The 14,973-nt window shown below is 28.3% G+C and overlaps 3 protein-coding genes and 1 long non-coding RNA gene across 4 annotated transcripts; 1 reads left to right on the plus strand and 3 right to left on the minus strand.

Annotated features, from left to right (window-relative positions):
• Positions 1-1,427: 1,427 nt before the first annotated feature.
• Positions 1,428-2,779, minus strand: LOC145193039 (uncharacterized). The gene is made up of 2 exons (XR_016446911.1): positions 2,311-2,779; positions 1,428-1,840 (listed from the first exon to the last, which is right to left on the minus strand). It is a non-coding gene; the product is annotated as an uncharacterized LOC145193039 (long non-coding RNA).
• Positions 2,780-5,153: 2,374 nt separating this feature from the next.
• LOC149878729 (inositol-tetrakisphosphate 1-kinase-like) lies at positions 5,154-6,707 on the plus strand. Its single transcript, XM_090072280.1, has one exon. The coding sequence runs from the start codon at positions 5,205-5,207 to the stop codon at positions 6,198-6,200; it is 996 nt and encodes a 331-aa protein (XP_089928406.1). The 5' UTR covers positions 5,154-5,204; the 3' UTR covers positions 6,201-6,707.
• Positions 6,708-9,569: 2,862 nt separating this feature from the next.
• Positions 9,570-11,024, minus strand: LOC145193241 (NADH dehydrogenase [ubiquinone] 1 beta subcomplex subunit 10-like). Its single transcript, XM_080070677.2, has 3 exons — positions 10,876-11,024; positions 10,532-10,682; positions 9,570-10,306 (listed from the first exon to the last, which is right to left on the minus strand). The coding sequence occupies exons 1-3, from the start codon at positions 10,984-10,986 to the stop codon at positions 10,197-10,199; spliced, it is 372 nt and encodes a 123-aa protein (XP_079926803.2). The 5' UTR covers positions 10,987-11,024; the 3' UTR covers positions 9,570-10,196.
• An 848-nt stretch (positions 11,025-11,872) lies between these two features.
• On the minus strand, positions 11,873-13,280 carry LOC149878730 (ADP-ribosylation factor 2-like). The gene is made up of 2 exons (XM_090072267.1): positions 13,030-13,280; positions 11,873-12,264 (listed from the first exon to the last, which is right to left on the minus strand). Exons 1-2 carry the CDS (start codon positions 13,240-13,242, stop codon positions 11,914-11,916), a joined length of 564 nt encoding a protein of 187 aa, XP_089928393.1. The 5' UTR covers positions 13,243-13,280; the 3' UTR covers positions 11,873-11,913.
• Between the last annotated feature and the right edge of the window lie 1,693 nt (positions 13,281-14,973).

Consider the following 14,973-nt stretch of genomic DNA (forward strand, 5'->3'; position numbering starts at 1 on the left):
TTTTCAATTTATTTGACTCTATACGCTGTTTTTGTTAAGCAATATTAAATCTAGTGGCTATCCAACAAAATACTAATGTGTGAAAATGCTGTCTGCAAAAACTGCATGAGTCACTCTTTTGATTTTGAGATATATGCATTTTAAGATTTTGATTGCACTTTGAAATCCGACTATATCAGATAGATTATTGATGTTTATATATGTTAGGCAGTATGTTGAAGTACAAGTATTTATGTATAAAAATGTTGAAATTTGTCAAAAGATTGCTTGTAATAAATTAAAATAGGTTCACTGACATTTTTTAAACTTTCTTGTCAAGAAATTCATAAATCCCTATTGTTTACTTTTTAAATAATGGTAAAAAAAATGTAAAAAGATAAAAAAAAAAGCACAAATTTTATTGTTCAAAAATATAAAATAAATGATTGATGAATTTAATAACTAGTTTTAAGTTTCTTTATAGTACAAATATTTTTTTAAAAATTAGTTATAATTTTAAGTTAATTATTTTTATATATTTTTATACAAATTTTTTTTTTTTGAAATTAGTTATAAGTTTAATGTTGAATATTTTGAGGCTGATTTTTGATAATTTTTTTAAAATGCTGTTTTTCTTAATTACAACAAGTTGGATCTTTAACATTATTGTAATAATGTTATTTTGTATTAAATAATAAATCATTAATATTATGGTTAATATTAATGATTTTTTAAAGCCATTTAAATTCTTTTGCAGCGGTATTTTAAAGAATGACCCGTTTTTTTAGCTTGATAAATATAGTTAATTAATTTATTTTTTTAAATACAAATTAATACTCCAAAAAATATTTTTATGACCGTGTGTAATTAAGTCGCGCGACAAATGCACTCTGGGCCACTGTGTGTTGATTGCAGTAGAGTTTATGAAGTTTCTGAAAATATATTCTTTAATAAAGGGGCTTTGACTAATAAAAAAGAGGAAAAAAGATTTTCATCTTATGAAAAGGAAAATCAATGAGTTGTTGTTTTGTGAAATTAAACCCACCTAAATATGGCTGTGCTCATGAGGTTGATTTAATTCCTTGAGAAAAATTATGTGTTCAATAAACAAACGTTTAAAAGCAAGACATGCGCTTTGTTTAGTTTTGCTCCAACACAAAAAACACCACGAATATGAAAAAATCAGTCACCAAGGTGATTGGAAGCATACAGAGCAAATTTTGACGAATCGCTTGAATTAAGTGATTTATCAAGGTCTACTTCAAGATTCTTCTGTGATGTAAAAATGAGGATGATTGAACGAGCTTTTTTTTCTGTAAGCTGATCACAGAAAAAATCTGTTTAAGTTTTCCAAATGTGGAAATAATTTTACGCCATATACTTGACTGATGGATTTTAGTGAAGAGTGATGTTTTTCTAAAATGCTACGTCATCATTCATTCATTAGAGAAAAAAAAGAAATTCTTTCCTTTTAGCAGAAAATTCATACATAATCATTTTTTAAAATTTGTTTTAATTTTTATTAGTATATGTTAATTTTTGGTGCTTTACATTAGTATTTATTTTAATACTACATTTACATTAGTATTTATTTTAATACTACATTTACATTAATCACAAAAAAAAAATTTTTTTTTTAATAAGTGTTTATTACAAGGAATCTTCAACTCATTTTATTCATGAGCTCGAGCTTTTGCTGAAGAGGAACTACGTCTGCTCCGATATGTTGTTGCCATCTTTTACCTTTATGGTAGAGAATAAAAGTGGGCATCGATTTGGCCCCTTCTTGACTTGCTAACTGTTGGTTGGTTGGTACATCAACCTTAGCAAATTTTATTTTTCCGTAACGTTTGGTTAGCCCCTAAAAAACGAAAAGTCAAACTTTAATAAGAAAATAAAAGATTGCATTCATATAAAATTCAGAGGATTTATATGAATATGAATTCAGAGGATTTATATAAATCTTTTTGAGGGATAATTGCATGAGCTTGATTAAGACTAACCCACTTTAATGTAAGTTTTTATTGACAGAAAAATTAAGTTAAAATTAAAATTGAATTAAAAAATTATCGCATGAGAAGTGTGTAAAAAACTAAAAAGTCATAATTAAATTGAAAAGGTTCATTTATAATTGAATCACCCTGTGTAACTCAATAAGTATTTATTTCATTAACATCGTGCTTTAATTGTCGTTTCTAAAAAAATCTTTCGAAATATTTTTACTTTTAGAAACTTTCGGCATATGCTTCTTCATAAGATTTCTAATTAATATATTTTTAGTAAATAGGACATATTTTGATGTTTTTTTTTTAGAGAAAAGGTCACACTTACCAAAAGCTTTGGTTCAATAAATTTACAGGCGTTGCAGTAAGATGCGCTGAACTCTACAATGACAAATTTGCTTGATTTTAAAAATTCATCGAATTGAGCTTTATTTGCCAGGATTTGAATTGTGAAAACCTGCTCGATTAAGAAACCAAAAAATACTAAAGTCGGTAAGCAACAATTAAGCTTCATTCTGAACCGACAAAAGATATTTTACTTAGGCTGAATACACAGACTAAATTTAATACTTTTTATTTTCTCGCGTTATTCGGTTAAGTTTGTAGAGGCACTCATTCGAAAAAACCCTGAAAAACGCATTTGCAGCATGACGAAATGTTAAAGCAAAAAAGCTTGCTGGATCGATTGCATGGATTGCATTTATCTCTTCAATCGAGAAAATAAAATAGCGGGAGAATATTTCTGAAGTAAATATATCCCGAATGGTGCTTAAAAAGGTTTTAAGAAATGTTTGCGGTTGAATGATTCACATCTTGCTTCTCGAAAAAAAAAAAAAAAAAAAAAAAAAAAAAAAAAGATATTAACAAAGTCCAATCCAAAAACAAAAAGTTTTTAAAAAATGTTTCTTACCCGCATTTGATGACAACAAATGTTTATTTGTTACTAAAATTTGCCTGGTAACGAATTAGACATTATTGAAAATAAAAGGCTAATAATGTTTTATATGATATCTGTTGTAACACTCAAATAAAAAGTGCAAAAAACATGCAAAAAATATTGAGGAGTGGGAAGTAGAGGGAAACCTCTTACACTAATTTTAGTTTGATTGATTATTTGGTTGTTATTGAATCGATAAAGATAGATGAATATGATACCCTCCATTCAGATTTCATGCACTTCCTCATTTTTAGTGAAAAATGGAAAAAGTAAAAGAAAGAAATTAATTTCCCTGTGAAACATTTCTCAACTTTTAAAGTAAAAAAATCTCCGTGGTAACGTCCAGTAGAGTACAGCATTAAAGCATTTCTGAGAAGATCAATTATTCGAATGAAGAATACGTACTCGTATTCCAATGTAAAATTGAGTTTTATTGAGGGTTTTTTTTTTTTAAGACATTTTGGTTGTACAATTAAGATTAAGAAAGTATGTATTTGACTCAAGGTTTGACTAGAAGACGTTTTTCTTTCCAACTTTTTTCTTCTTTTTTGTTATGTTTTTTTAAAGGATGAAAGTTCCTCTGTCTAATTCTGATGAAACCATCTTACCTTTCTGAGAAATGAAAAATAGTAATTCCTGAGGTGGCATCGCAAATTACGGAATAGTTATTATTTCTAATAAAAGACGTTTCCTATCTATTTAACCCTGACATATAACTTTTAAAAATCATGGATTTTTCCCATTAAAGTAAATTTTTGACGATGATCTCTTAGGCAGAATATCTTACGTTTAGCAGAGGAAAAAAACCGATTACTTCTCTAGCAACAGGTATGCGGCTATTTAGTGTTCCAAGTGGTGTGTAACATTGTATGATAAACGTTATTATTTAAAGTTTTAATTTGAATGTTGCGAAGTTACGTTTAAGATTGCCAGCAACTTTAAATTCAGAAGTATTTTTGCCTTTGTTGTGAAAAGTAATTAAAATAAATATTAGTGTTACTATGTTAACATATTTCGTTAATGTGCGATAAAAGCGTGACCGCGTTAAAAATTTGATTTTTAAAACTCAGTTGGGGATACCGCATTATCCATATTAACTACTATTGATCCGCCATCACGCTTTGTAATCAATTGTCCAAGAGTTCATTTAAGAGTTTCATACAAATTGCCCAATATTTTTTTCAGAAAAGAATAAATACCCACCGATAACTTAGCGCTGATAGAGGGGTTCATGTCGATTTCTTACGCAATTTTTTTTATGCTAAAATACAAACCAAATTTTGAAAGGAAAAATGTAAAAAATGATAAAAAATGATATAAAGAGCAACAAAATTCTAACGTGTTTACTGTTTGTTATCTATGAGCTGAAAATTACTTTTCAGCAGAATTTCTGAATTTTACTGAATTTCTTTTCTAAAGATAAACTTTTTGGCAGGAGCATCAGACAAGATATTTCTTTTCTCTGACAAGATCTTCATAAAATTTATTCCCTGATTAAAGTTGAACACACATGTATGTAAGAGAACACTTGAAAAAGGCGTTTTTTTTCCACAAAATGTCAACTGAAATAAAATACAGATGGATTTTAAATTAGTTTTGAACGTTCAAAGTTATAACCCTCCACCCCCAACCCTACCCCACCCCACCCCCACCCCACCCACCCCACCCCACCCCACCCACCCCACCCCACCCCACCCCACTTAATGAATACTTATACTTAATATACCCACAATAACCACCTATTGAGAAATTTATGTTCTAAACTTTATTTCATATGCAGTTCAAAAATGTTTTGATTAAAAACATGTTTTTATTGCTAGTTAATTTTTTTAATAGTTAAAAGTCTTAAAGTTCTTTTTTACATAGACATATGAGTACGCATTTAAAAACAGCTTCTGATATAATAGTTCTCAAGCGTCCACACAATCTTCAGAATGAGGATAAATTTTCTATTCAGATTTTTCTTCAGGAAAAGTAAAAACCTGTACATATAAAAAAAAAACGGGTGTTTTGTTGCATCTCGAAAGAGATTTGATTTTTGTAATTTGTAAAGAAAAATTATTTAATTAAAGTAAATTATAATCTTTTAAGATAAAATATTACTATGATTGTGGATGCCACTAAATCTTTTTATGAAAATAAGCTAAAACTAGAAAAAAAAATTAAAACAAGTGATAAAGAACTTCCCACTTGTCCCTTTTATTGAAATATAATTTCTGATCAAAATTAATTTTTTTCGAAGGTCACAAAGGTAGTTTCAGAGCTACGATTATTTCAGTTTAATAATGGCGGTAAAGCTAGCAGTAATCATTCCAATTAATAAACAGAAAAAGATCAAAATACCAGAGAGGATTCTAGATATTTGTAAAGAAAAAAATATCGAAGTCAGTTCTCTAAACGTTGATGACGACGATTTCTTTGAAAGTGGTCCTTTTGACGTTCTTCTGCACAAGATAGAAGATTTTTATAACGAATATTCTCCCGAAGAAGCTTTAAAGCGTACTCAAAAGGTCCAAGAATATGCTGCTAGGTATCCTAATATGGTTATACTCGACAACTTTGAAATTTCAAAGCAAATTACTGATAGAACTTTTATGACCAATGTTATACAATCTTGTTGCATGACAGTTGATGGTATAACTGTCTTTGTTCCAAAGATAATTGAAATTCCTGAAAATTCAACACTCGAAGAATCAAATCATTTGGTTTCTAGTAGTTCAATGAAGTTTCCAGTTCTTGCAAAACCACTTTCTGCTAGTATGGATCAAGGATCACATGATATGGTTTTGATATTTTCTAAAGAGCATTTATGTGATCTTCCGATACCATGTTTATTGCAAGAATTTTGTAATCACTCTGGTATCATTTATAAAATATTTGTTATTGGAGATCACATAAGTTTTTGTGAAAGACCATCAATAAAAGATATTAACCAATCTGACCAACCTAAAGTGACACTTTATTTTGATACAAGAGATGTATCAAAAACTGGAAAGGCATTTATACCTGAACTCCATGGAAGCGATCCAAATGAAAGAGTTTGGCTTTCTTCTGATGAAAATCCAGACATGTTAAACATAAATGTTGTAAATGCAGTTGTTAAAAAAGTTAAAGAAGTATGCAATATTCATTTGTTTGGATTGGATATATTGATCGAAAAGGAAACTGGAAACTATGCTTTAATCGATTGCAATCAGTTTCCAGGTTATACTGGTATCAATGAGAAGTATTTTCCAAAATATTTAGTGGAATTGGTTCTTAAATTAGCTAACAAGCAATAAAATTGATCCATGCATTGCTTTATTCCTTTTTTATATTATAGAAGCTTAACGAAATTAGAAATGGTTTATGTTTTTATTTTGTATGTTGTATACTATATCTTCTGTATAGCTTCATACTAGATATTTGAATTTATATTTACTATATGAGAAGTAACATAAGCTTATATTCTGTGTGTTTGCATGTGTGTATGTGTCTGTCTGCATATGCATGTGCCTGCAAATACAAAAAAAGTTACCATTTTTAAAACTTTTACATTACTATTTATTGTTTTGAAAAGTCCAAATAAAGTTAAAAACCAGGAATCTCCACATTTCTTGTTTTAAAAGGGAAGCATTTATGTTTTTCAATTTTTATATTTTAATAAATTGTTAAATGTATCATAATAACTTATGTGTTTAAAATGGTAAATATAATAATATTTTATGTTATAGCAAAAATATATCATCTTAATTATTTTTCGTTTAACATCAAATAAAGTCAAACTTTTACTGGACTAAAAAAACAAAGTTAAACACTTTTACTTAGTATATTTAGATCCCAAGCTTTTCAGTTGATGAAAACTTAAAAAAAAAATTTTTTTCTTCTGAATGTATTGAAATGTGGCAATAGAAAAATTATCTTTTAAAAAGCAGCGCAAAAAAGATAGAGGATTTGTAAAAGTTTTTCCTCTCATATATCCTACCATGTTTAATTTTCTGAAAGAAATAAAATAAAAGACCATTTCTGCATTCTTTTCCAAAACTTTCTTTAAGAAATTTCTTTATGATTACAAATTCTGTTTTACCATAAAAAATGTAAATGGTACCATTAAATAATAAATCCGATTCATCACAGATCAAACTTTTCAAACGTATCAAACATAAAAAAGGAAAGTTGCTAAAGTTGTGCTGATTTAATCCGGAGGCACATCTGCACAAATCAGGCATCGATCAATGAGATATACTTTCATTTGATGAATAAATTCATGACGGTCGACTAAATAAGCTGTCAGTATTCAGCTATCGTGAAAATCTAACTTAGTAATCATTAATTCTTCAACTTTCTAGCCTTTCCATTGAACTTGAAAGTCTTTCCATAAGTGATAGTATTCTATGGGCCTTATTCCTGGATGAATCACAAAAACTACACGGTCAGGATATATAGAAACATAAGAAGGGAATGAGTAAAAATAGGTGTATATTGGTTTATTTCTAACAACAAGGAATTAGGCAACATAAGAAATTTCCTAACTTCACACTTAAGTAACTGTAAAAAAATATAGCTTCTGAAAGAGATTTGAATTTCAAAATTTCAGTTTTTGGGAAATTGATCCTGAGTCTTCCGAACTTCAGACTTGCAAATAAGTGTAACTCAACGCCGTTAATGCATGTTCTGGAAAATACACGAATTTTGCGTTTTTATAAAAAGGTTATGTTTCACTGTATTTTTTCAGCCCAAATAATTTTTTTTTTCTACAAGCGCTTTAGTTTTTCTAAAATCAAACAAAGTTAAATTTTTTTTTAATTACTCAAGTTTAGATATAAAATTTTGCTTAATAGTTGATGAACCATATTTTGGTATAAAATGGTGCTGCTCTTACTGAAGATAAAACATTAAATTGAGAAAACAACTTTTCCAAACAAGTTTTAAGTTATATATTTAATTTCTAACCAGTCATATGTCTGCAAACATATTAAAGATCGAAAAAAATTAGTTATTTTAAGTTCAAAATCTGTTTTTCCATTTTATATGAAAGTTTTTATTAATATGAGTGTGAAGAACACACAAATTGACATACTACTAGCTAGATTTTTAAAGCTAAACCTCTTAAGGTTTACTTAAAAGTCTAAGCTTAAAATTAATACATTCCTGTGATATGAACCACCCCTATTTTATAATGCCATAAAACTTTTTAACTAAAATTCCGGTCTTTAAATTACCATAGATTTATGTAAACATGTAAAATTCTTTTGTTGGGTATGCATAGCTAACAAAAGAAAGACAATATTTTGTTGAATATATATATATATATATATATTAATATAATTTTTTTGTAGAGAATATGTATACATATTTTCTTACTCCATCGCAAAAGATATGTTAAGTTTTAAACATTATCTATAGATGTTGTTTAAAACTTAACATATCTTTTAAAACTTAACATATATTGTTTGTAAACAAATGTTGCAGACCGGAAAAAAAATGTTTGTTATCACCGAGAACAAACAAGACAAAAAAGTTTGAGAACATGCATTAACGGCGTTGAGTAATTACAGTAGATAAACACAAGAACTTAAAGGAAGTCATTAACCTGTTATATACTTTTGAGTCTTTTTTCTAGAACTTGCATTCAAAATGCGGAAGTCTAGGTGTATTTTGAGGAAAATGATATAAATTGAAAACAACAACTTTGATTAGTGATTATTATCAGTAATATATCTGAACACACTACAGACATGAGTAATAATATAAAACTATAAATATGTGTGATTTTGAATAATGTCGTTTTTCTTTATGTTCTTAACTATGTTGAGATGTTCAACAACACCTGCAGGAAACAAATTCGATGTTCCCCAATATTACCTGCAGGTAATATTGGGGAACATCGAATTTGTTTCCCTTCAGTGGAACCTTCTTCACTATCAAGACCAATTTCTTCTAACGGAAACAGACATTTTGGTTTCTTTGCAGTTATGGCTGCAGGTAAGATCATCGTAGGCTTTCTACTATCAACTTTCAATCAAGCTTCGGTCCTTGGATTTCCAGTTTTGTCACCTCTTAATTGTTCAATCTGGGCGTATGTGAGGTCAAGGGCTTTTCAAAACCCTCACAACAGTGTCAACTCCCTGAAGGCTGCTATCAAGAAGGAATGAGACCAAAGCTGAAAAAATGAGTCAAGATGCCTAAGGACTTTATCCAAACCACCTATTCCAAGTTAAGGAGTCAACTTGAAGTTGTAAAAGATGCTGAGGGAGGACATATTGAATAAGAATGTGGTAAAAGATGCTAAGGGAGGACATATTGAATAAGAATGTGGTAAAAGATGCTGAGGGAGGACATATTGATAAGAATGTAGTAAAAGTGGTTATAAATACTTTATCAAATAATTTTTGTTTGACTTAAAAAAAACGTAAAAAGTTTTCATTAAACATACTTTTAATATTTTCATTCAATATTAAAAGTTTCTTTTAATACAGTCATGAAAATAACTTCGATGGTTTTGGACAACCTGAAGGAGAAATTGAAGTTGATCCTCATCTTTTGGTAAAATCTTGAGTAAGGGTCACCCTTCTCCCAGCTTTGTCATTAACAAAATTCAGGATGAGATTACTAGCTCTGTTGAGCAATGGCGAAATTGCCTTGTTGAGCCCAGATAAAAGAAAAAAAAAAAAAAGAAAAGCAAATTCATCATTTGGAAAGAAAAATACACTGTTGATTTCGAAACATTTGCATAACACTTTCACAATTTTTTCATATCAGAAATTCGTTAAAAAAAATTTCAAAGCACAAAACGAACAAAAAACTGTTTGATGATTAAAGCTGTAATTGTTGATACCGAACTCACGAGTATTGAAAATTTTCTTGGATGAAAGAAAATACAAGTTTAATGCGTTGTCCAGCTCGATTATTTTTTTTTATTTAGATTTAATTCGGATCGACGAAAAATTAGTTAAGGTCCGAATAAAATCCGTAAATAAAATCATGTGTCATCTCTGACTGCCGCGCACATTTTGCATATATTCAGGAAGAATTTCTTATTCTTTATTTATTTTTTACGCAGTGCAGAAATTTCAATTTAAATATTTAAATTATATTTCGGCTGCTTGAAACTGACGAAAAAAAAAAATTAAATTAATGATAGTTTTTCAAAATTATCTTTATCAAAAGAATTCAAACAGAATCAGTATAGACATAATGAAGTCGCAATGGCTGTTGGTTATAAAGACATAATTTTCACCTATTTTTTGTGACCTTTGAAATAAAAAAAAAAGCCCTATTTATTTGATTCCGGCGTCTCAAGTCTCTTTGTTCTTTTTATCTTCGTACAGTTTATCAACTTCTCTATAATATTCTTCTATGGGAACCTTAAATCTATACACGGATCCCTCTTCGGTCACACCCCAATCTAAACAAAAGAGCATAAATAACCGAAGAATTACTGACAAAGTTTACGTTTAACAGATTTTTAGATTTCTCAATGAAACTACCATAAGTCATAAAATGAAATGAAATTTTTTAAACAATTTCCTGCAACGAAAATCTAAATTGGAAATATAGTTCAACCGATCATATTAAGTTGATGCTAAACAACCGTACGCGATTAAGTAAGATTCGAAATAAAGTCTTATACCCTTTTTTTTCCATGCTTGAAAAGCATTCCAATAATCATCAACTTGTTTTTTACAATTCACACGAAAATTTTCTTGTTCTTTCATATAACAGGCGTTCAATCGACTTTTATAAACTACCACCATTTGTTGCTCCACTAAACGCTCTAAAACCTGAATAACGTTTAAAAAATTGCGCCACTATTTATAAAATACTAATCACCTCCTTCAAAAAAAAATTCCTTTTTAACGATTTAAAACAATTACGTTATAAGCAATAGATTTCGATTGAAACATCAGTAGTAAATATATATTGCTAAACTTTTATTACTCGGCAAGTTTATGATACAAATGAACCATTTATTACCCAAGCCCTATGTGCTGCATGCCATTGAACAGGATCACGTCGCTCAATTTCATCAAAACTTGGACCATATCTAGATTTTGGTGCAGGTTTGGGAGTCGTTGTTTCACTCATTACTTTACTGAAAAAACATAAAGATGTTCAACCGACGTAAAATATATAATCACACTTTCTAGTTGAAAATAAAGTTCTGCTTCAAAAGGAGAAACGAAGTAGCAAAAAAAAAACAAAAAACAACTTGAAAGTGCCATTTTCAGGTTGACTAAACTTTTTGTGCATTTTTAAGTGGAAGGAAATTTAACTAATTTTTTATCTAACTTAAAAAAAACACAAAAAAAAACAAAAAAACAAAAAAAACACTTGCAACATTTTTATCAAAAAAATGTCAATAAATTAAGATACCAATAAGTAAAAATTTATTCTAAGAAATATTTTTTTCTGCAAAAATAAATATTTTTCCTTGCCCTGGATATCGTAAGATTTTCATGCTTCAAACAAGAAATAATTTTAGAATTAGACCTAAAAATATTTAAAAATCCCATTAAAAAAATGAAGACAAATTGAGAAAAAGTAATTGTAAAGATGTTTAAATAATTCATAAACTGAAATAAAAAATGTTCAATCTTATCATTCTTAATTTACCCCTTTAATCTATTTTTGTAAAAAATAATAACTCCTTTTAAATAGCAGAAAAAAAACTAAAAAAAGAACTTTCTACCTTTTACTATTTTTAATGTTACTTAAAACTTTTATACAGAAACTTTAGTTGTTTAATAATTAAATATTACTGCACCTTATATATATATATATATATATATATATATATATATATATATATATATATATATATATATATATATATATATATATATATATGCATAGATGATATATACACAAACATCATATATATGCATTTATGATATTTATGGAAATATCATGAAATTATAACCCTATTACATTTATTAGAAGCATAAAATTGAATTGAAGATAGGAAATCTCAGAAGAAAATAAATAAATGAATAACTATCAATTTCTGAAATATTAAAACATTTTGCGGTTAAAAAAGCTATCATTTATCTGTGCGGCTAACCAATCAAAACCTTCGTAGAGGCCTTCACCTTTAGTTGCTACAGCAGGTTGTATAAACCATTTATGTGTTGTTATATCTGCAAGTCCTAATAAACTTTTAACATCATTTACATTACAAGCTCCAATAACATCCTGCTTGTTTGCAAATACTAGGACATATGCATTTTTTAAGTCATCTTCTTGTAACAGTCTATGAAGTTCATTTTTTGCCTCATTCATCCGATACTTATCAGAGCTGTCTACAACAAATATAAGACCAGTAGATCCTTTTAGGTAAACTCGCCAAAGGTTTCGTATTTTATCCTGAAAAATAAAACAAAATTTTATTAAACTTCAAATATTACCATAAAATCATAGATATTTCAAGTGTCTATGAACAAATGTATACCTAATGAATGCTTAATCATTTAATAAATAATTAATTTTGCTGTTAGTAATAATAGACCTGATGTCTTTATCAAAAGAGAACCTCTTATTGATCAGAGAAAGTGGCAATAATTCAAGAAAGGACATGAGCCTTCAAAATTTCATCCTCAAGCATATTTTAAGAAAGACAAGTGCCATCTTTTCTCGAGAAGAGATAATGAGTTTGAAAACCACAACCTGTACAGGATATTTAGACATTTGGACTAAGTAGATGGCATGAGGGATTTCCTTCACATTTTACTTGGCAATGAAATAGTCACTTTGGCTGTTACCAGCTGGAGTAACAGAAATATTCTTAATCTGAGAACAAAAAAATTTGCTTTTTTGTTCTTCAACATATGGAGGAGCTTTTCGGAGTATTCCAACTTCCTTTTTTATCTGAGGAGATGATATTTCTGTGTGGACAAAGCAACCATCTTATTCCATTAGCTTCTATTGTCAGAATTACAATAGGTTTTTTATTGTAAAGAGAAAAAAAAATTTTTTGGAACAAAATTTTTTACATCTACAAAATGTTTTCTTGAGCTACTTAAAACATCTTTGAAAACATCAACAAGTTTAATTTTAGAAAAAAAGATCTTTCTTTATATGTGGAATAAATAAACAACATTCCTTATAAAAATAAACACAGTCTCAAGATACCTGTCCACCAATATCCCAAACAGTAAATGCAATATTTTTATATTTGACAGTTTCCACATTAAAACCAATTGTGGGAACTGTAGATACAGTCTCATTAAGTCGAAATTTATAGAGAATTGTTGTCTTTCCAGCATTATCTAACCCAACCATCAGAATTCGAACTTCTGGACCACCAAATAAACGCTGGAAACCTTTCAGGAAATAATTACCCATTATTTAAACTTCTATAAAAAAAGAAACAATTTCTGTGATACAAATTAAAAATAATGAATTTAACTATAGCCTAAACTATTTACAACTGAGATGATGCATTTCTATAAATCTAAGCTATTATGATAATGCCTTGTTAACATGATTTTATCATACTATCTGAGATTTTTTTTTTAAATACATTTTTATTTGATTCTTAATTTAAAAATCAAATAATACTTAAAAAAAAAAAATTATTTGATTATGTATTTGTAAAACTGAAAAAACAAAAATTGTAAAAATGTAAGAATTTATTTACTGGGACAAAAAGACATGGTCTTTACCTACATCTTGTTAAAAGAAATATATACAAATCAATTTTAAGCAAATAATTGTTTTTAATGTGTAAAATGTAAGATACAGCTTTTTTCAAAGAAAACTTTTCTAACTTTCATTAGACTGCGTCTTTTAAAATTATACATCCTTTTCCAACAAAATCCAATACATCTAGTTTGTAGATACTCAAAAAATATGTAAGTAAACAAAATTTCTATGTCTTCAAATATGTGACAAAGGATTACATCTTTATAGTAATACCACACTAATTAAAGATGCAAACATATTCAAACTTTTAAATATAATTAGCTAAGAATTAAGTATTTTAAAACTCTCTTCCTCTCCTCTTTGGTTAATTTATTATATTTTCAGTAAATACCAGTGACTTGCTTCTAGTAAAAAGGTCAAACATTCTAATTCCATTTTGTAAAATCTACATTAGAAAATTTTAAATGAAAATCTAGTAATTGTAATACAAATGATGTTTTTTTTTCTTTTAATGATATACTTGAGTGTGTGTGGGCAAATGTGTGTGTATTAAAAGCCTGTTATAAGTATACTATCAAACTGTGAGTAACCATTGTTAATCAAATTTACACAAATTAGTATGAACAAGCACAATTAATTTACAAATTTAAAGAAGCCAGTTTTTTTTTCATAAGCTGCTTTAAAATATTCAAGTGATTTGGGTAGTTTCACAAAAATATAGTCAAAACATGAATTAGCCAAATGTTCCACAACGCTCCGTCATTTCACCGCCATTTACATTTAACATCTCGATAATTCGCGAAGACACGGTTATGGAGCGCCGTTTCCGAATTAGATTTTGTCATCTCATTAGATTTAAGAAAATTGACACTTAAGCGAGGACTTTAACGATATTATCAAATGAAATTTCTTGTAAGTACAATGCATAAAAAAACCTTTTTGTAAGAGACTTTAGCAAGTATTATCGTTAAAAGTATAAGTATGCATAAATAATTATATAATATATAAATTGAAAATCATTTTGATAATTGTATCGGGTGTAGAATTTTTTCATCAGGATATCGAACACACGCTAAAAGGAAACTTAGCGTAATATAGACGCCATAAGAAAATAAGTCCGATTTCTTGAAAGCATGTCACTCCAGCTGAATTTGAAAATAAAAAGTGATCGAAGTACCATAGTTGAGTTAGCTAGGCTCATAATCCTTCCACTTTGGGTGATATTTTTTTGTTAAAACTATTTAAGTCACTCACGTTAGTGGAACATATTCCCCAAATAATGTGCTAATACAACTATCAAGCGTCATAAAACCCCTTTTCCACCTATAATAAAATGCTAAAATTAAAGAATTTTAACATTCAGTTATAGTTGAAAAAGAATTACCCTGTCAAGATGAAAACCAACCGGAACACGGATTTTTTAAAGATGAC

The sequence above is a fragment of the Hydra viridissima genome, unplaced genomic scaffold (assembly GCF_058129835.1).
Source record: "Hydra viridissima isolate aposymbiotic clone 2 unplaced genomic scaffold, HvirCarnegie_v1 scaffold_14, whole genome shotgun sequence".
Lineage (NCBI taxonomy): Eukaryota > Metazoa > Cnidaria > Hydrozoa > Anthoathecata > Hydridae > Hydra > Hydra viridissima.